Raw genomic sequence first — 23,017 nt, 5'->3', positions numbered from 1 at the left:
TACAGATATTCTATAGAGATTTGTGAAACATCAACTCATGTTTGAGAGACAGAAATCTGGGAGTGTTTTTGAAGAACCTACATTTATGTAATATAATGTTTAGCTAAGTTCAGAATGTTATTTACCATAAATTAAATTGTAAAGTTTGCATTATTAATACCATATTTTATATTTTTGTATCAACAGTCAGGTATTAAATATTTTGTCTTTACCCAAAGATGGCAGTCATCCCAAAGATTTTTAGAAATTTACATGAATAAAACAAATGTTCAAGTGTTTCTATTTCGGTTTCACAAAAAGTGCACATATTAAATCTATGTCTTAAGAACTCATTACATGGGTAGATATCATTGATAATTTCAAAAAAGACCTCCCTTAGCTTTACCTGGTCCCTCCATACTGACACAATCATAAAGTCCACCCACCAGAGGCTCTAATTCCTGTGGAAGCTGAAGAAGTTTGGACTGAAGCCAAAAACTGTACCATAGAGAGCAACCTGACTGGGTGCATCACTGTATGGTATGGCAGTTGCTCTGCACACAACCACAAGGCTCTCCAGAGAGTGGTGAGAACAGCAGAACTCATCACAGGCAACAACCTCCCAATCATAGAGGACATCCACTGGTCACAGTGCCTGAGGAAAGCACACAAAATCACCTCAGACCTCAGTCACTCAGCTTACAGTTTATTCTTTGACTTGCCATCCAGCAAATGTGTTCGAAGCATCTAGTCGCTGAAAAGCTGACTAAAGGACTAAAGTTTTTAGCTGCAGGCTATCATGTTCTTAAACAGCGTGTAGACAGGTCATCTGCATCCCAAATATCACCAAGTCACCTGACACACTCTTCACTCGTTTTTTTTCCCAATTGTTTTTCCCCCTGCTCCCGCTCTGCAACTTGGATACTTTACACATGAACACTTTGCACATTACACAGCTTTAGTGCAACAATCTGTGCTGTATTTTCCTCTCTTTCTCAGCATATATTGTACTTGTTTTTATTGTACCTACTTGTCTATGTTCTTGCCCAGTGTGTGTGTGTGTGTGTGTGTGTGTGTGCGTATCATGTTCTTTTACATGAATAGCTTACTCTACCTTTGAAACAAGCATTTCAATGTACATATGTCCTGGCATACTGTGCAAATGATAAATAAACTTGGCTTGAAAAAAATCAAATAAGAAGAAGATAATGAAGAACATAATTTTGGGCTCTTTTTTTGTCTCTCTCAGGTCCTGTTATGTAAATATTCTGAAGAGGGTGTTTCATAGTTTTATGATGTTGCTGAGCTGCTGTGAGCCACCCTGACAGATGTGTCATAGTAATTCACAGTCAGTACTGTGTCAGGGGTGTGAGGTCAGAATTGGCAGGAAATTTGTTGTCATACGAGAGAGAGAGTGTAAACAAAGTAAACAGGAGTGAGAGAGTGAAAGCGTTTTTATATTACTGTAGAAGAGGAAAAAGAATTCAGGACTGATGAAGTTATAGGTTTTTTCTTGCTGAATGGGTAAGGCATTTTATTTGTTCTCTAATTTGCTTGTAAGATATAAGATGATGGATACTTCTAGCAAGAAGTGATTTATCTTCTTGCTAGAGTTTGTATTGTTACCCAGTTATGAAGTTGATGAGGTAACGGACTACTGATAGCCAGTACGTACTTACCTGATGTGTTGGTGAGTTTCTCCAAAGGTTTTTTTTGACAGGCTGGAGAACAAAATACACAGATTTGATAACCAAGTACATGGAGAACACAGTATGAGGTTTAAAAAAAACATCTGAAACAATGAGGTCTTATAGTTTTATTCTCTACACTATATTTTAATGGCTAGCTGTGTCAGCATCAGCCCTGGAGCCTCAGGGAAAGCAACTTGTAGCGGACTGGTGCATGCAGCATGCTGGGAGATTATTGTGGAACAACCATTTCTCCTTCAACCAGACCTTATATTGTAGCTACTAAGCTTAAGTAACTAGTTCCTTCTGGAGGTTATGATACGGCAGAATGAGCACAGTTCAAAAGTCAGTGATGCACAGGCACTGCTACTTGATCAGACAGTCACAGTGACAGCTAACTGGCAGAAGCTCTTGTTGAGAGGTTTTCACCTGTTACTCAGTGACTGGGACAGTAAAATTGATGTGCACAATAAAGTTATTTTATACATTTTACTCTCACAATTAGTATGTCACTACAATATTGGTTGCATTAAATTGTAGGCAACACTGCTTAGTGTGCATTGTGTGGTTTGGGACACAGCCTTGAATATCTAATCTTTGTGAGATTAGTGCACAGTAGAGGAAGAGCACAGTGCAACTCGTGTTATCTAATGTTCTTCCACAAGTAGTTTGTAGTAGCATTTCCAATTCCAATATCTTGCATCATGTAGCATAAACCAAATTCTAACACACTTTTCACACTTTCTGAGAATTAGAATTTCATTAAGGCATTAGTGTACAAGTTACCTGTGAAGTAATTCACTGTTCCCTGTAACCAAATATAAATAAAAAGAATATGGCATTTTTATGTCATTTTTATGTTATTATTTTGTTATTAGATAATAATTGTACTTATTGACATTGTTGGTTACCTTATAACTGCTAGGGATCCCCATCACTCAGAACCAGCACTGACTCAGTAAGTATTTGGTGGGAAGGTTCCACGGACTGTGTCATGTCATGGCATTATTGAAAGGTCTTGGCATGCATGCACATATTAACAAGAAGGTGTCCAGGTGATTCTTACCGCCCATGCCGGTTTACAGTAGCACTGTTTTACAGTAGTATTGCTATAATCCTTTTTTGTATAGTTTTTGTAAAGTTTTTGTAAAGTATGTATAGTCAACTTAATAGTTTTTCTTATACTTCTATGTTCATATTTATGTTTAACTTGTATGTAGCACCATGGTCCTGCGAGGCATGACATTTCGTTCCACTATATGTCCACACATGTAACAGAATGACAATAAAGTTCGACTTGACTTGATAAGATGAAAGTCCAAAGGGACATTCTTTACCAGGTTAATGACTGTTGAGCTGCTGTTAGAATGTCTGTGTTCAGCATTTTGTGTTTAACTAAAAATGACAATCATTGTGAACACTGAAAACATTTCTCATGCCAGTACTTTACTCTGTTCAGCGAAGTTATTCACACTACATTCAAGGGATCCCCTAATGGCTCACCTAGTTCCAGTGAGCTGGCTCCACTAGATGGCACTGTGTGTGTGTGTGTGTGTGTGTGTGTGTGTGTGTGTGTGTGTGCGCGTGTGTGTTTATATTATATAACATTATAATATATATATAATAGTACTATTTCCTATTAGCATGTAAGTGACTTAAGTATTGTGTTTTAAATGGTTTCTAAACACTAATGTTTATTAATTAATGAATTCTTGCTATTGTGGCACTTTTTGAAGCGCTATGCATAAATAATTCATATTATATACCTTAACTAGTTTAGGATAATCTAAACATGGATTGCAAGCTACATAACTGCAAAATTTTATAAGGTTCAATATCATAAAGATCCATGATAATCTTAAGTTATGGGACCAACATATACACAGGAGGTGGAGCTTTCTGAAGTGTTAGGCAGGCAAATAGAGATGCTCACTTGTCCTGATTAGTTGGATGTTGGATATCACATAGCTTGCTTTTTTCCCCTCCCATTTATACTGCCTGGAATACCACAGAGACCAGAGAGACCAGCTGATGAAATGTGACAGCTTAAGCAATTAATAAAAAAAAGACAAAAATCATCAACCTCAACTTTAATTTATGTACAAAGAAAATCAACCTGGATTTCCAATATTCATAAAAACACGTTTTATTTACATTAATTACAAGGAACAACAAACCTGAATCACCAAAAATCTACAATTAAAAACATCCTGTATATGATACATTGAACAGATTCACTATCATTTTACTCCATGTCTTAAATAATACTTTATTATATTTTCTATAAAAAGTAGTGGTATACAGAGCTTCCGCTGGCATCCCATTATTATTTTCTAACTAGTTTCAAAGAGAAAGAGAGGAGAGAGAGAGAGAGAGAGAGAGAAGAAGAAGAAGAAGAAGAAGAAGAAGAAGCAAGAGAGAGTGAATATGAGCAAGAAAGAACAAGAGAAAGTGAGCAAGGGGAGGGGATTTTTTTCACAGCACGTTGAAAATGAAATAAGTGCCACTCCTTACTGTGAGGGGCCTCCTTAATATCAGCAAACACGTTTTACTGACTAGTGATAAAATTAATCTGTATACCACATTTGGCAGATGGATAGAGCTCATCTTTTAGAGAGATGATGTTGTTGAGTCCACTACTTCTCTTCCATTACACACTGTTGGCACAATGTTGGATGCTGAAGATACAAAGCAGTTGTTAAAAAAAAAAAAAAAAAAATTTTGAATTAGTTATGTAGTATCATGTACTGTTTATAAACCATTTCTGAGCTCTATGACATCACAGAATAATTGAATAACATATGACATCTATCAAAGTTCTTTATTTGTTTTTACAAGATCACTAGGTTCTGTCTAAAAAAAAATTGTTAATTGTTAATTTGGATATTATGACATCACAGGGTTCTGAGTGATAAACATTTATTCTGATATCGTGTGTCCCTGAGTTCTGTATGATACAAGTGTTCATTCTGATATATTATGACATCACACGGTTGTGCCTGAAAGAAGTGTTCATTTGGATATCACTGGATTCTGACTGATAAAAATATTCATTATGATATTAAAACATCACACTATCTAATAAACATTCTATCTAATAAAGGTGTTCAGTCTGGTATTATGACATCACTGGGTTGTGTCTGAGAAAAGTGTAAAAATTCCTTCCTGATTAAATGGTCAGTTACGCTAGAATCTCATGATTTTAAGATCTCATAATTTGATATTAATTGTGTTGAGCTGATCTGTATTTAAGTTGCAGAACTGGGCCCCTGTGCTGGTGGCGTACCTTGAGAGAAGCTGGAGCCGGGGCCCGTGGTCACGCTGAAGCGAGTGGTGGCCACCCTGAGACTGGTGGTGACATTCTTCTGTGGCTGGAACAGGATTATGTGGATCTTAGGAGCAAAAAGGCAACCCAGCACCACTGAGCCACTCAGACTCACTGAGATGCACATTGTGGTGGTCTGAACCTGAGAGGACACAAACAATTTCATAACAAAACTTACATTACTGCAGCAGCTGAAGGTGATGGAGAGACCTGTTACCTTTTCATTCTAATCTGAGTAGAGTAGTAGAGTAGTAGGTTCATTTTCATGTGTTGTGTATAGTCTGTGTGTGTGTGTGTGTGTGTGTGTGTGTGTGAAGTAACAATGTTTAGGAGGTAATACACTGGGATTCTTCCTGTTTATTGTCAATATGTCATCTCTGAGGTTGTCGGATTTTTCCTGAGTAGAGGTGTCCAAGGTCGAGTTTCTCAGTACCATTTAGACCATTGCCTTTAACACAAGCATGTGCCTTTACGCCTGTATGAAAAATATGAGGGATAGAAAATGCAGACTAAAGAAGCAGACTGAATGTTTTTTCTTTGCTGTCAAAACTAATATTATGTAACATATAAAAGCAAGATACAATTGAAAACTAAACAAAAAGAATCTCTATTACAATGATATAAATGAGAAAATGGTAAGCATTCAACTAAACATCTAATAGGAGTCTTACAGAAGTACTGGATATAATGACCACTGGATTCTAGCTGAAATTTAAAAAATCTGTTTCAATGGGTTCAAGCATTCAAAAAAACATCTAGTATATTGCTTGTCGAGTACATTGCTAATAGATTTGTCTTAATTTAAAAATATGGTTTATATCCTCATTATTCGGCAACATATAAATGTATATAAAATGCATAGTTTAATGTGGTCAAGAGATTATTTCTGACATTGTAATTTGTGCACAGGATGCAAGCCATTTCATCATGATTTTAGATTAATATTTTGAGTTGTCAAATTAATGAAATTATGCCATTAATAAAATAACTGCTATGGTTTAGTTTATAATTTTATCCATAAAAAATTGTGTGTGAGAAACAATGTTGATTAAGATGTCCTAGGCAAAAAAAAAAAAAAAACCTTGCATTTCACTGTGATATACAGTAATGTGGTTACAACAAACACTGGACTTTAAACTGTTCTTCAATCTAGCTGATATCACACAAGAAAAACTGATTAAATTCAAGGTCAGATATGTACTTAAGTCAGACAAAATATGCAACTTCCATGCAATTCTCAAAGTAACATGCAGTTATGTCTGAGACCTGAGTAATGACGTGTGCAATTTCCATATTAACTCCTCACTCAAATCTGAATAAATCCTATCAGTCTTTTTAATATATTTATAATATAAATTATTATTATTATTATTATTATTATTATTATTATTATTACAACCTTAATTCCATAAGGTGCTACTGAATCTATCTTTTACAGATTTTTTTTCTTGCCTGCACACTACATAAGCTTCACAAAGAGCATAGCTTTCTTTGATTTCTGTTTGCTAAATTAGCTTCAGGAGAGTTTCAGGAAGACAAGCATTGCATAACAATAAATCAGTAGGCTTTAAATAATGCAACCCAAATAACTGCACAGGGAAAAATTCTTTTTTCTCTTTCTGCAAATATCTGACTGCTTTGTGATTTACAGGGAAGTGGTTGCTTCTCACATCTGGCCCTACCTATTACACCTTTATGAGGACCTTCAATTCAATTCAGTTAGCTTTACTGGCTCATTGAACAACCAATCCATTTTTTATACAATATAAAAATTCTCCATAATGATAGATTAGCATGAAGTGTCCTCAAATCTCCCATTCCTCACCAAAAATCTCTTTTCTCATGCTAACTAAGCATGGGCCTCAGTTGGGATTTGCCATATTTTAACAATCCACCACACAACTGCACCTAATGCACCAACAGCACACACAAGCACTCATTCACTCTTTTGAAAAGACATACTCAGGGACATCCTGTTCTTTTTGTCTCCCTCTCCTCATGCTCATTGCTGCATAATTTACCCTTAGAGGCCAGAAGTCCCCATCTTTTTCTCTTTTTGTTTTAATCTACCTGACCCTGTGGATTAAAGTGAAAGCCCATTAGAGCCATAATACACCTACAGATTGAAGAGAATCTCACTGAACATGCACTGTGTATGTGAAACCAGCCATACAGCGTTTGCTTATTGCTTATTTCTGTCTGAATTTCTATCCCTCTAATTAGGCAAAACCTTTGAAAGTAGGAATTTTAGCCCCTGTGATAGGTTATTGTACTGTTCCAGGCATTTTTCATTCCTGTACATCCTCATGATGTCTACCCCTGAAATCATGCCCCCTTCCCTTTTAGTCTCTATACACAAAAGTACATAATCATGGGTCAAAAATCCCTATAAAATTATCTGTCACCTGCTGAAAGGAGGTTCAGAAGGTTTCTATTTAATAATTTTATTTCAATTATTTGTCTCGATATAGACAGCTTCTCAAAGAATTGGCAGCAAGGCAATCTCACTGAATCAGATACGTGAATATATTTTAAAAAATGAATACTTTGCAAAAGGTTAGTGTATTATTTCAATTGGAAATGAGATCTGCCATTCTGTCTTTGTCTGCCATGTGATTTGAGTCACTGTGAAAGGAATTCTCAAAACACAGCTGCCGTAACTGAACATTATTTTTTCCTGAAAGAAATGAAAAATTATTTTTTTTAAAAAATGTCCTGCCAGAGAATTGAACAAAAGGGTTCATTAACAATACTTCAAGAGATTAACAATGCTGTTTTGGCTGCTGTGGGAGAAGCCTTAATGCAATGCAAAAATATTTAACTGAACCAGTTAAGAAACTGTTTCAGTGCAGCTACCTTAAAGCCAAGCTCAAAGATTAAAAACAAACACACAAAAAAACAGTTTAAACTGTCTGAATTGCAGGTGTGGGGAATAGAATAACAATAAAAAGGCACACGTCGTGTTAAAGGGTATGGCTCCTGCTTGCAAACTCAATTAAAAATGTGAAAATTCAGGCCATACGAAGCACATAAGCTGTCCTGTGTCTTAATCAGAAGGCTTCAGAAAGATACAGGCAACAAGTTCATAATATCACTTCATAGTCCATTAATAAATGAATCTATATGTAATGAAGATTAAGCCATACAAGTAACATATCAGTAGTGTCATCTGATGACGCATGAGCAGGCATTACTGGCAGAGCCCAGTTGTTAGTGAAAATTAATCAACACCTTCTGACCAGTCAGATTTGCTGACTGAGGACAGCACTGTGCTGTAATTGACATTAACAAATGATAAACTTTAAAACAGCATTAAGATAAATAAATAGTGTAATTTTAACACATGTATTAATTGATGCTTGTTTAAAAGAAATCACCTGCACTGATATTGAATATTAATTCAAACCATGACAAAAAATAACATCCACATACATTAACTAAAAATATTATATTGATAATTTAATATTAAAACTTGCTATTCAGCCTTAGTTCTGAATTTTGGTGATTTACAACTGGAAATAATGTTCTAGACTAGACAAGGCTGATGGGATAATGACATAATCAGGCAAACATCAAAACAAAGAGGCGAACAGGCCAAGAACACAGGCTCAACATCATCACAGATACAATGCAGCATGAAACTTCTGCCCGTTTCTCCAGGGTATTTATGGGAGTGTGAGTGATTGTGAACAGGTGAGCCCAGTCAGTAATCTGGAGACTGAGAAGAGGATTTGAGACTGTGAAAGACTGCAGGCTGAGGATCATGGGAATTGTAGTTACAGATATGGGCCATGGCTAACGCACTTGTTGATCATTTTGCCTATTTGGTTTATTATTTAAAATCAATCAATACAAGTGTTACTTGCTTTCTTAAGGAAACTTAATTTAAAGAGCTACCTACATTGTTTATTTTCTTAAAGATTTTGTGATAAACGTTTATGACAAATAAAAGACAAATGTAAATAGTAAATAAAATAAAATTAAATTAAAACGTTACTGGCCAAAATAAAAAAAAAGTTTCTGAATTAAAATGTATATTTAATATGTAGTTTTACTTAAAACAAGTACTTTTAAAAACATGCCAGTAGGTGAACTGGCTACTATAATTTCCCGTTTTTATGAATATGAGTGTGTGAATGTGTGTGTGTGTGTGTGTGTGTGTGTATGTGTGTGTGTGTGTGTGTGCACGGTGCTCTGCAATAGACCAATAGTCAAATCCAAGGTGTATTCCCTCCCCATGCCATATGCTCTAGATTCATTAAATCTAGAGGATAAAGAGGATAAACCAGGATAAAGTCGTTACTGAAGAGGAATGAATGAACTTCAGAGAATCAGCCAACAAGTGCTCATCCTATTTGAGAACTTTAAGAAAAGCCTCCTGGGTGAAGCTCCTTCATGAAGCTGGTTGAGAAGATGCCAAGAGTGTGCAAAGCTTAATCAGGAATGCTGTTAAGAATTCAAAATAGATTTGTTCAATACTTCATGGTCACTGCATAATTCCAGAGTGGGAATGTCTTCAATATTATTCTAAAATCATAGGGGAAAAAAAAAAAAAGTAAAAAATTAAGAAAATGCCTCTTGGAGCAGGTGTGTCCAAACGTTTGACTGGTAGTGTATATGAATGTCATTCAAATGTAAACTAAAAATATCTGTTTCTGTGTGATTGCTGGTTGTATGAAATAATTGGTAATGTAGACAATATATCGATTCTAATTACACTCTTGACTTAAGGTTAACTTTGTTTGCCTTAAGGTTAGTTTAAGATCAGGATTGTAGTTCCGTTGATTTCTTTTTGCTGTAAATCCAAAACACCAAAGTGAAAAAAATGCATCAGCTGTGTTAAATCTGCTTACCCTATAGTCACTGGCTGTGACATAGAAGATGGGCTGGAAAGCCAGCCAGATGATGCAGGTGGTATACATAGTGAAACCAATAAACTTTGCCTCATTGAAGTTCTCTGGGCACTTTCTGGTCTTGAAGGCGTAGAAGGTGCAGAGGATAATGAGGACACAGTTATAGGTCAGTGAAATTAGCATGCTGGAGTCCTTGCTGTTGCATTTCAACCTGACTATGTCTCTTCTCTCAGGACTGACCTCTTTCCTTACACCTGGTGTCTCTACCAAGAGCCAGACCATCACCACTAACAGCTGACAGGAAATGAGGGCAGCACAAATAGCTACCTGTGAAGCTGGACTAATAAACCTTGGCCTTTGTGCACCATCTTTGACACCATTGAAGATACGGGCAATGCGGTTGGTCTTAGTCAGAAGTGCTGAGTAGCAAACTGCAAAGGAGGTACCGAGCCCAAGACGACGTAATGTACACACTACTACTGAAGGTTTGGCAATGTAGATAAAAGTTATGCAGTAACAGAGGAGCACACCCAGGAGTAAAATATAGGAAAGTTCTCGTCCACTAGCTTTAACTACAGGTGTCTCATTGTTCTTTAAGAAGAGACCAATCACAAAGAGTGTGCACAGTATCCCCAAACAGGCAATGGTGACTGGTCCAATGGCCCAGGCATCCTCCCAGTGGATGTACTCCTCAGGCAAGTCATAACAGCCAGTCAGGTTGGCCATTGGCCATTGGCCAAAGCTGCATTCTGCACAAGTGAATTCATCCATGAGATACTGGTAGGGCTGGCAGGGGATGCAGATCCAACAGCAGACATCACCAGGCTGCATGCTCTTAATCTCATTCATCCTGCAGGGATCACTACACTGCGAGGTAGGTATTACTTGGTTATCCCAAGGGATCAGATTTGTATCTAGGTTCAAACTCTGGGCCCAAAAGCCAACTTTACGGTAAACATATGTGCCATTCTCTATGTGGTAGTGGAAGATGTTGTACCGACCCAGACTGTCTCCATAAGCATCAAAGCGAACAATGTTCTCTGTGTCAGCTGGACGGAATGGAGCTGTAGAGACAAAAGACAAAAGGTAAGCCAATATGGCAAATGTCAAAGCAACATGGAAAGGCTTATAGTGGATATAAAAAGTCTACACACCCCTGTTAAAATGGCAGGGTTTTGTGATATAAAAAATAAGAAACCAAGTTAAATCATGTCAGAAACTTTTCTACCTTTATTGTGAAATTGCAACCTATAAATTAGAGTAAAACACAATAAGAATCATTTTAGGGAAAAACATGAAAAATAAAAAAATGTACAATAACCTGGTTGCATAAGTGTGCACACTCTTATAATTGGGGATGTGGCTGTGTTCAGAATGAACCAATCAAATTTAATCTCATGTTCCAAAGTAATTATCATACAGCTGACATCAATTCTGATTAACCCCAAATAAATACCAATACTATCACACAAACCTGCCATTTAACACGGGTATGTAGACTTTTTTATATCCATTGTAGGAGAGAGCTTCAAATCTATTATATTAAAGCCTTTGGAATCCTTATATAATATCCACTCACTGCACTTACAATCGAAAATGCCTCGCTTTTGTGGGCTGTAGATGCACTGGACACAGGTGCAAAAGGTGCATTTACATAATTGAGGCCAGGAGGTGGATTCACAAGACTGTCATGTTTCTTTTCAGATAATTTTCCAGTTCTTGAAAGAACGCCAAAAATGTTTCACTTTAGATGGGAAAAAAATAAACATTTTATGACAGTAACAGGTTTTTCCTCAGCAACATCTTTATACAAATATTGATTTCCCATTTGTTTAAGCATGATAGCTTTTTGCTAATAAGACGCACAATCAAAATGATTGCCTACCAAAGCAGTGAGCCTGATTCATGCCTTCAATTCATTTCACTACAGTGGTTTTCCTCAAAAGGAATGGCTTTACTGATCTTTCAGATTAGACTGCTTTAAAAGAGCAACCAGCAGGATAGAACCACTCTGTTTTATAGACAGAGCATCTTACTGTGTTAGTACAATAAGATAAAAAACAGGTTCATTGCACAGCAATGTATAACTCAAGCTCTTTTTTGCAAACCTGTCTCAAGCGTTCAATTTTATATCAGATAATAAGCAATAAGGTGATTTTTTTTTTAAATCACAAAGCATAATAGCATGTATACTATATAACGTCAAACAAGGGCACAGTTTTACCTAATTTTACTCCTTTTTCACCCAATTTTGTCATTGCCAAATCCCTCTCTACAAGACATCTATCACAAGCTATTGCATTATATTTAACTACTGCTTATGCAACATCACTGGCTTTAAAATGAAATAATAATAATGTGAAGTTAGTAAAGTGTAGAATGTTATCTTTAATTTGAAGGTATTTAAATCAGGGTTGGTGAATCATAAAGAGCAGCATGGTAGTGCTGTAGGTAGTGTTGCCACCTCACAGCTCCAGAGTCCATGGTGTGTGGGTGGCTGTCCTCCAGGTTCTCCGGTTTCCTCCCACTTGCCAAAAACACACAGGTAGGTGAACCGGCTACTCTAAATTGCCCACAGGTGTGAATGAGTGTGTGAATGTGTATGTACATGGTGCCCTGTGATGAACTGGTGTCCCATTCAGAGTGTATTCCAGCCTCATGCCCAGGGCTCTGTGCAGGCCACTTGAGTTCTTCCACTCCAACCTTGGAACATGCTTTGGGCACAGGGGCATTGTCAAGCTCGAACACATGTGAGCTAGGCCCCTTAGTTCCAGTGAAGGGAAATTGTACTGCTACACCATACAAAGACATCCTATACAATTGAGTGCTTCCAACTTTGTGGCAACAGTTTGGGGGAGGACCACGTATGGGTGTGATGGTCAGGTGTCTACACACATTTGGCCATATAGTGTATATAGTAGGACAAATCAGTATACTTTGCAATCAGTGACTAACTAAAGTATGCAGCCTGTAGGCATCATCAGACCATTTTTATTTGCTGCTATTTTAGGAGCCTTTGCATCCCCAAAGGAATTTCGGTCAGTTGACTGGCTCGAATAATCAAGAGCATTCTGCTTATTGATTCTGACCAAAAAATGCTTTAATAATATGTTTGGGTCCTTATCCTGAGTTTTGAGGCAGCTAGCTGGATCTGAGCTGTAAAGATATCCTGCTGCTGTTATTAGCAGCCACACGTTTCACAGGTAAGGTGGTATGTTTTGAATCATTAAGAGATCCTTTTTTTTCTTCACACTTTTTTCTCTTTAGTACAGGTTTTCTCATTTGCCCACAGCACTATAACCTTTTTTTCTGTTAAAAGATTTCACCATTGGTTTAAATGTATTTTTTTAAAACATCTCTGACTGTTGTATCCTGTATTTGCTAGGTTCTTTATACCAAGTTCATCAGTGCATCTTTATTACCACCAGCCTACTTAGGTGTGCTTTTTTGTGCTTTTAGGAACCTGCTGTAAGCGAGAGACTGAGTTTCAGAGTTGTCAGAGCTTTAACACACACACACACACACACACACATGCAAGGAGTGTGAACTTGAACTGAACTTGAACGAGGTGAATGCCACGAATGGGTGCTGACCCTTTAAGTTATGTTTATTTTTGTTTTTGTGGTACAGTATAATATGCTGAAAAGTGCTCTGATTAAAATAAAATTGAGCTGAAGCTCTGTTGAAAAATCTGCCTTACCTCCCAAGTCTTTCTGAACGACATTCTGAACTTTAACCTGTCTTTCACTTCAAATATTATATGACTGAGTACAAAAACAAAACTATGAAAGTTGCACTTTATATTTATGACATAATGTAATGGTAATAATTCCTGAAATTACAATTCGACACGCCCTGGGAACCAAAAATTTTGAATAGTTACCATCATGGTACTCACCATCAAACTTTGTCTTCAAGATATAATCTTTATACAACTTCTTTCCATTTACTGGTTTCATGGCACTGCAGATTTTAGTGTTGTTTAGACATAGTGCTTGTCTCATGTTGTGCAGTGCATGGGCCATTGCAAACACAGCATTCACTACAAACATGATCTTGGATTCTTGCTCAAACTTGCCATCTCGGAGCGAATGCTTCCCACAGTTAATTTCGTGCAGGCTACATTGGAACTGGTGCTCCCAGAACTCTCGAAACCAGGGATTGCGAGTGTTGTTGTAAGGATTTAGATTTGTGAAGTACTCAGCAAATTTGTGGATTGGATATGAAGCAAGTTCAATGGTGAAAGCTCCTTCTGCCACTGACTCACTTCCTTTCACCACACTCTCCTGTGCCCCCCAGCCATCACTGGCCACCCAGATAAAGGACACATTCATGCGGTTTGCTGCAACCAAAAGCTCCCTGGCATCTTCACTTCGAGTAAAGAGGATCACAACCTTAGCATTGGACTTCTGTAACAGAGACCTGATCACTCCTTCGTAACTGTAGCGGTCCATTGAGCGGCTAACCTTTGCAGATGTAGCAATGCAGATTTGCAAGGCTCTGGCCTCCTGTTGAAAAGCATCAATGCCAGTTTCTCCATAGTCACCCTCTGAGGCTACAGTGGAGACATAAGTCCAGTTGAAGTAGCGCAGGATTTCAGCCATGGCCTTGGCTTGATAGAAGTCTGGGGGAACCGTACGGGCAAAGTAGTCATAGCGGGACTTATCACTGAGCTTAGCACTTGTTGAGGCATAGCTAATCTGGGGGATCTGGAAAAGTCGCAAAAGGTTGGCCACCTGCAAGAAAACAGAGAATGATCCATGAGACAGAAGTGTGCAGAAGAGAGTCTTTGAGCACTGTTATGCAGAGCAATTATAATTACATTATTAATAAATTATGGATGAGATAGTGCTGATTTGTGATTTTTTTTTTCATTCCAGAAAATATTATACACAATATATGTAGGTTATACAGTATAGCTTGCACAAGTCTTTTGTGTGGTTTTTGAGATGTACATGAGATGGGAATTTTCCTGAATAGTGCACCTACTATTTATGTCTGTATTTGTATTTATTTAGAATACATGATCATATTAAGTTACATCCCTATGATGAGACTATGATGAGATCTTTCATGATCTTACATTCTTCAGTGGCCCAGTGTGGCACACAGCCAGTGTTTTGGGCACTTCTCTGACATCAGCAAAGATTTAGAACATTCAGACATAACATGTGAAACCATATATAACAGTACTGATAAAATCAAATATATTTTAGTTTAAATTAACTTAATCAGACTTCCTTCATGTCTTGGAGTGGTACACAAGTAAATTTCCTAACGTATTGGGTTATTCAGCAGCGACAAATATTTTTCATAATGTCTAGTATTGAAGCACAGTTTGTTTTAAGAAGGTCTCTTTTGTTTCCATCATTGCACCAAAATTCAATTTTCAGCACTTTTAAAGTTAAAACTTTAGATGAACTAATACCTTACAGACTGACTTCTGTGGAAAGTGGAAAAGCTGCTGCTAAGTCACATCTGCATTAACCTGTACTTAGATTGTGAGACATTTACAGACTTCATGCCCTGGTTGCATTTGACCATGCTCTATAGTAGAGAATGCAGAATCGGTGATTATGTAATACAGATCAGTGTTTCATCTTTCTGTAGTGTTGGTCTGGTTGGATTTATTCTGTATAATAAATTATTAGCAAATGAATAGATACATGGACAAAGAATGTGTGTGGTGTACTATAGGATAATTTTCACTCTCTCAATTTTAATAAACATTTGCTTGTCTAAGCCGGTGAAAAAAAAAATGCAACAATTGCTGGAACTGCATGAATAATAGAAATTTGCAGGAAGCAATAACCAGAAAACAAAACCCTACAACAACAAAAGAAAAACATGAACAACTGCGAACAATAACTGCTGTCCTGTATGAGCATGTCTGGGGGTCTCTTTAACTCAGGGGATAAACTACAGAGAAGGCCAGAGGAGTAGCACTCACCCACCTTTGGACAGTAAAATGAGTTCTTAGAACAGAAACCATTTAGTTGAAAACTTCAGGTCAGTGTTGAGAATTTCAAATGATAACACATTAAATAAATGGTTCTCTTCCACCCATGATAGAATCAGGGTTCTCCTAAACTTAACCCTGTTTAGACCCACCACTGCATGGCTCTGAGTCTGAATGTGCAGTTGTAGGATTTTCATATAGACATGCAGTAGGACCTGTCGAAGTTGCTCTTTATTGGCAAGCACAATATTTTTCCAGGGTGACCTGGAATTGCTCTGTGGAGTTAAAGGTCAGGAGAGCAAGATCCCTTTGTGGATGTACATCTGTCCTGCAAATCTTTCGAAATCAGTGCATAGTGATACTACTAATGAATTATAAAGCAATAGATAGACTTGCACCACAGTACCTGAGTGAACGTTTGGTCTTTTATGATCCGCCACACCTGCTTCAATTAAAAGAAGCAGGCTCTATATTAGTACCTAGAATAAGGAAGGCTACAGCAGGGGGCAGAGCTTTTTCTCACAAAGCCCCACCATTATGCAACAGCCTTTCAATTAGTGTGTTCAGACACATCTTTAATCTTTAAGTCTAGGCTGAAAATCTATTTGTTTAGTCAAGCTTTGTTAAAGCTTTTCTCTTAGGTAAAGGTGAAGATCTGGAGAGTTCATGGCATAGAGAGTTCTTGTAAACTGGGATGATTGGATGCAGTTGACAGTGGAGTGGATGGCCACTTTATGTCCCAGGGTGCCTCATGCCTGTGTTACCTTTTGGTGACATATACCAGCAGGGATGGATTGTAACAGTGGATAATAGAGATTGTCTCCCTATTAGTTTTGTTTCATAGCTAGTCTTGCCGGAGTCTTCCTCATGTCATCTCAAGGAGTTTTTCCTTGTCACTGTCACTTCTGGCTTGCTTGTTAGGAATCAAAATCTAAATTTTCTGAAAAATTTCTGTAAAAATTTGTGTAAATCCACTTTGTGACCATGTCCACTGTTAAAAGTGCTATAAAATTGAATTGAATTGAAGGCATTATGGATTTCCCTGGAAATTACCTAAATTATCTGGAGCCTATGCTGGGAACACTGGGTGTGAGGTGGGAATACACCCCGGATGGACACCAAGGCACCATGCACACAAATTCACTCACACTTGGGGCAATTTGTCATAGCCAATCTACCTACTAGTATGTCTTTGAGAGATGGGAAGACCAGAGAGCCTTGGAGGAATCCCACACAGACATCGGGAGAATATGCACAACTCCACACCAACAGTAACCCAAGGTCAGGATTGAATCAGGGACCCTGGAGCTGTGAGATGCCAATGCTACACACTACACCACTATGCCAGCATGGCCCACACTGCACAAGTAATATTGCTGGCCATTTGCTGGCTTTTTAAACAAATTGGAGATTTTCTGTAAAAGTACACAGTCTGTAACTATAATTTACTAATTTCAAAAAGTCCCCGCATTTTTTTCTATTAATAAACAGGATGCTGGCTTCACTTTAGTTGTGGTTCAGCAGTTTATGACCCATGCCCTTCAAGTATTACACTGATCAAAGAGTTATGTTGGTTTAACATATTTAAAGAAACCCTTGTTACAGGGTACACTGCCAGTACGACCATGTTAAAGCTTTTTTAAAAGATCTAGTTATTATGTTTCTTAGTGAGAGGGTTTCTTAGCATAAAGTGTTCAGCATGCATACATTTATTACACATGTTGCTATAGAAACAGTGAGAAAGGTAGACTGAGAGAGTAATATTGACAAAAGTTTGTTTCTGTGCAGTTTCCTCCACTCTACTGACATTGCCTTTATTGTAATACAGCATTATCTTAAAAAGTCTTGCCTGTTTAAGCACTTCTGACTGCCTCTATTTGAATAAGCTATGTTTCGAGACAGCTGTCTGGAAAGTTCAAAAGAGTTGGTTTGCTTTGTGCTGTTTCCAAAATCATAAGCACATTTACATAATGCCAGACTGAGACATATGAGACTGCTAAGTCTTTTTTTATACAATATATTTCATTTAAATTTCTTTTTCTTAACATATATTTTATATATGCAAGCTGTCAGAATCCTCCACATAACCAGGTGGTTTTGTATATGATCACTGATGCACATTATATTGTCAAAATAATTTGAATATTGATTTTTGTAACAAGCAAGATTATGGTTTTCAGAAATAATCGCATTTACAAGTATTAGTCTGTAAACAAATACACACATTATATACACAAATTCTAACATGTATTTCAAGATTTCAATTCAGATAATTTTGGTATTCAGCTGCTTTTCTGTAAAGTTACTACTGACATAACCTGCTGTGCATTTTCTGTATTTAACCTGCTATAATACAAGATGTTTTTTGAGAAAAATTCCATATACATGACAAGGACCTTTGAATAAAACTGGGTATGATTATAACTCCAGGGTCCGTGATTTAATCCTGAGCTCGGGCTCCTGTCCATGTGGAATTTGGCATGTTCACATCCATTTCCTCCAGGTTCTCCCATTTCCATGCTGATAGAGGGATTGGCTACTCTTAACTGTCCCTATGCATGAATGAGTCCGAATGTATGTACGTGATGCCCTGCAATGGACTGGCATCCCATCCAGGGTGTATTCCTACCTCATGAATGAATGAATGATTCTTATATCTGTAATTTTAAATATTATTAGATCTTAATCTCTCAATCTCTCAATCTCTCTAAGAGTGCCCTAAAGTGGTAAAAACCTACCTTAAGCAACAGAATGAAAAGCTTCCCTAACATTGTGTACACTGTCCCAATATGTATGAATATGACTCAATTCCCATCCACCAGCCTCTCCCCTATCATACGCCAGCTACCAACTGGATGGGTGAAGGTTAACACGTGCTTTCACTGAGACATGTGAAGCCAGTCAACCATATCTTTTTGAACTGCTGTTCACATTGCATCACAAGGCAGCGTAAGACACTTGTAACAGCCTCTTATACATACACAAGCTTACAGACGCCCAAGATTTGCTAGTGTCACTAGCAAGAGGATAGACAGAGGATAGACAGTAAACACAGGCAAGTTTGCTCCCTTGGCTCCTTGCCATGGATGGGTGTGGCATCATTGGGATTCAAACTCGTGATCTTAAGAGAAGAGGAAGAGAATGCTTTTCTGTCACTCAAGAGTCCCCAGTCCACAGCCATACTAACTGAAGTAGAAAGATGAAACATAAAGTTTAAACTTTATTATGCAAAGGCATAATACAATTCCATTTAAAAATGACTTCAAAGCTTTCAGAGATCATAGCGCACCAAAACAGCAATTATTCTTGAGAAAATATCAATCACATAGATAGGAGCATTTCAAAATGAGCGATTAATGTTGATATGGTTCTGGCTGCTTCCCCACAGAGCTACTTGGTACTAAGTGATTTAAGCACTTTAAATATGGAGCTCATGTCCTTTTGTACACTCTGAATCTCACATAAGGAAATTAGCACAACAGTGTTATGTGAATTTACAGTATTAAATTTGAGTGGATTATTCCAGAAAAGTTGATGACTCTTGAACTGAGGGAGATGATTCAGGTATTTGAATGTTTAAAAAAATGTCGTGTTTGTTATTTTGCACACGCACAGTAAGGAGCAGCACACTCTTCTATTAGGAACAATAAAACCCTTTCCTAAAGTGAACTGGTAAACAGTAACTAGGTAAACTGCATGTTTTTGGAGTTTGCAGTGCCTTCTTGCCTAGTTTATTTACTCAACTGGCGAGGAGTGGCACTCTGTCTCATACTGTGTCCCCACTGTACTCATATTTTAGTTGACATACAACACTGACAAAATTACTGTAAACACAGGGGTCATTCCAAGCAATTTCATTTGAAATAATTTCAGTGATTGATAAAATTTAAACAAATGAAATTACAACAGAAGGTTATGTGTGGATACATAATGACAAATCCTGGCAGACAGGCTGTATTAAATGTGATTAGTGACACTTGTATGATTACACAGACATTGGGAGTGACATGTAACACCTGCTCATTTCAATGTCTTCTACATAAAATATAAACTTCACTTCTGTAATTAAGATCAAATTTGTTGATTAATTTATTAATGAATTAATTCAACTAAATAAATAAATCAGTTCAGCTACCTTTTAGATCCATCTCTCCATTTTATCAACAACCTATTCATCATTCTGAACCAACCAACCATCCATCCACCCATACGTGCATTTTTGAATGAATAAATTCATAACGTTTTATTTAAAATTGCTCCCAATTTCTCACTCACTCTTTTCTCTCCATCTGCTATTTCAATCATTTATGTGCATATAAACATACAATATATATAATATATTGTGTAATATATAATATATTATGTAATACATAGTATACACAATATATAATATATAATTGTTTAAATATATTTTAAACAAATTTCATCATACCAATCTATCTACAAAGTTACTGAGAGTAAAATCTAGTATCTAGTATCTATTCACACTGTAGATACTGAAGAAAGACAGCAATGGCAAGAAATATGAATAGACCAGTGAAGCTGAGAGAAAACAGTAAAACTGAGATGGCAATGAAGGACAGAAAGAAGCTACTATATGAAGAGATAAAAAGCCACAAAAGAAAAAGACAGAGAAAAAGATAGGGAAAAGATAAGAAAATGAAAAAAGAAACAGACTGGAGGAATCTTGCAGGGGAGGAAAGAAAGTGAGAGAGGAATGTAGCTTCAGCCTGACTGTGCTGTGGTGACTGGGGTTTTGAAGATTTTCCCAACATGAAAAGCCCATCTTCTTGTCCCTGTGGAGTAGTCACTGTCTTCCCTTCTGCAATACTTCAGTATTTCTACCACAGGATTAGACATACTGAACAGCAGACACACACGTGCAGACATGGATGTACATGTACCTGCATACACGTTAATTCTGAAGAGATCAGAACGCAAAAAAAAAAAACAACAAACAAAAAAAAACACATGCTAATGAATATATAAAACACATTATACAACAGCTCCAATCTGTCCCTGGCGGTCTAGCAGCTAAGGATCCTGCGCTCTTACTACCGAGGCCCGGGTCTGATTCCCGGGCAGGGAACCAACCCAGCCACTGGGAGTGTACTGGATAAAATGGGAAGGATGCATCAAGAAGGGAATAAAAGGCGTAAAACCTGTGCCAAATTAAACATGTGCGCCAATGGTCTGCTGTGGTGAACCCTAACAGGAGCAGCCGAAAGAACAACATACAATAGTTACAGTCCACTAATTTGATTTCCAAAAGTGCCAATATTTCTTGTCACTGGGACATTTCACTGTATCACTCCGCTTGTCTGTGTTTGCCACGATTTAGTGACTGCAGATATGGTAAATGATAATTTTCATGAATATAATCTTTGACTTAAAATATGAAAGCTCATCAGATGAAGATTAAAAGGACGAAGGGATCCCAATTTCACCAAACGCACCTTTAACGGGAATGTACAAATCAGTGTGAGCTAGCTAGCCAGCTAGCTGATGGGCTATAAAGTGTGTCTGGCTTCTTCGGGATCGATTTCTTCTAGCCACTCAAATATAAACATTTGGCCATATTGCATCCACAATGTCACTTACTCAGTATTAATTTCCTGATCGTAGAACTGTTGTATAAAAACAATATCGCACTTGCAATCATGCAGTTATACTGAATATTGACATGGCTGTGATTTGGCCGGAGCTAATCACAGCTGTGCCGATATTCAGTATAGGTGCACGATTGAGAGTGCCATATTGCGTAATTAAACTATAAAACGGTGGATGGCAATAACAATGATGTTGATGACACATTCAGTATGTATGATAATAGGTAATAGGTATGGCAAAATGAACTATGTGGCCAAAAGTATGTGGACACCTCAGTACTGAACATCCCATACCAAAACCATGGGCATTAATATTGAGTTGTTCCCTCTTTGCTGCTATAACAGCCTTCACTCTTCTGGGAAGGCTTTCCACTAGATTTTGGAGTGTGGCTGTGGGGATTTGACCGTTCTGCCACAAGAGTATTAGTGAGGTCAGGTACTGATGTCGGGTGAAAAGGCCTGGTGTGCAGCCGTCATTCCATTTCATCCAACACAAAGGTGTTCAGTGGGGTTGAGGTCAGGGCTCTGTGCAGGAGACTCGAGTTCTTCCACACCAGCCTCGGAAAATCATGTGTTCATGGCTCTCACTTTGTGTACAGGGGCACTGTCATGCTGGAACAGGTTTGGGCCCCTTAGTTCCAGTGAAAGGAAATCTTAAAGCTACAGCATACATAGACATTTGTTCCAACTTTGTGGCAACAGTTTAGGGAAGATTCAGATATGGCTGTGAGGGTCAGGGGTCCACATAATCTTATAGTGTATATAGTAGTATAGTTACTGTGGCAAAAGCCCTGTTTATGATGATAATTAAAGCATCACAGGTAATGAACATGATGGGTATAGGAAAGAGAGCATGAGAATTATACTGATTTGCTAGAAAGCTCTCTTTCACTGCAAGTTTGATCAGTGATGCAGGATTTCACTCTCTGGGGTGGGAAAAGTTTAACTGCCTGACTAAAACTCAGCCTCCCTCAATCTGTCGTTCTCTCTTTTTTCCCATATATACTGTATCTTTCTTTCTGAGAGCCTGGCATGGAAAATAATTAATTGACTATAATTAAATAAAATGAGGTAACAATTTGCATAAAACTTTTTTAACTAATCCCAACTAATTGCAAGCAATTTTAATTAAACTATGTACTACCAACTATGTACTACCAACTTGATTTACTTACTATCAGAAAGGCAAATTAAGTCGAACCAACATAATGTTTAAAGGTAAACGAATACAAATGCACTGTCAGGATTTAAGCCATGTTTGCCTCAATACACAGCAAACACATTACCAAAATACCACTTAAGAGCTATTACTAATGCACTTCAGTTTCATTCAAAATTGAACAAGCAATTTCTTAATCAAGCTTATTTTTAAGTACTGTAGAGTCTTTTAAAAATATTTCAGATGAATCTCGAAGATGCCACAGCCATCCGCAGCCGGGAGCCAAGGAACCAAAACTCACTGTGCTCTCTGTGTGGGAGGGATTGCATACTCTCTCGCCTGTCAATCATAGCAACACTAGCCATTCAGGGCAATGTGTCAGCTCATGTATGCGAAAGCGAGTAGATATCACTTTCCCCGGAGGGTGTTACGCTGCCTTGTGACG

The 23,017-nt window shown here is 37.6% G+C and overlaps 1 protein-coding gene across 1 annotated transcript in view; it reads right to left on the bottom strand.

The window, feature by feature from the left end:
- Positions 1 to 3,628: 3,628 nt before the first annotated feature.
- Positions 3,629 to 23,017, bottom strand: part of grm2a (glutamate receptor, metabotropic 2a) — a 40,250-nt gene continuing 20,861 nt past the window's right edge. Inside the window, exons 3-6 of the mRNA XM_026929918.3 lie at positions 13,744 to 14,581; positions 9,846 to 10,909; positions 4,954 to 5,134; positions 3,629 to 4,345 (exon numbers count right to left, since the gene is read on the bottom strand). Coding sequence (XP_026785719.2) covers positions 4,278 to 4,345; positions 4,954 to 5,134; positions 9,846 to 10,909; positions 13,744 to 14,581 — 2,151 coding nt within the window. The 3' untranslated portion in view covers positions 3,629 to 4,277. The remainder of the gene's footprint in view (positions 4,346 to 4,953; positions 5,135 to 9,845; positions 10,910 to 13,743; positions 14,582 to 23,017) is intronic.

This window comes from Pangasianodon hypophthalmus, chromosome 2 (genome assembly GCF_027358585.1).
Source record: "Pangasianodon hypophthalmus isolate fPanHyp1 chromosome 2, fPanHyp1.pri, whole genome shotgun sequence".
NCBI lineage: Eukaryota > Metazoa > Chordata > Actinopteri > Siluriformes > Pangasiidae > Pangasianodon > Pangasianodon hypophthalmus.
This window is presented reverse-complemented; position numbering and strand designations above follow the sequence as displayed.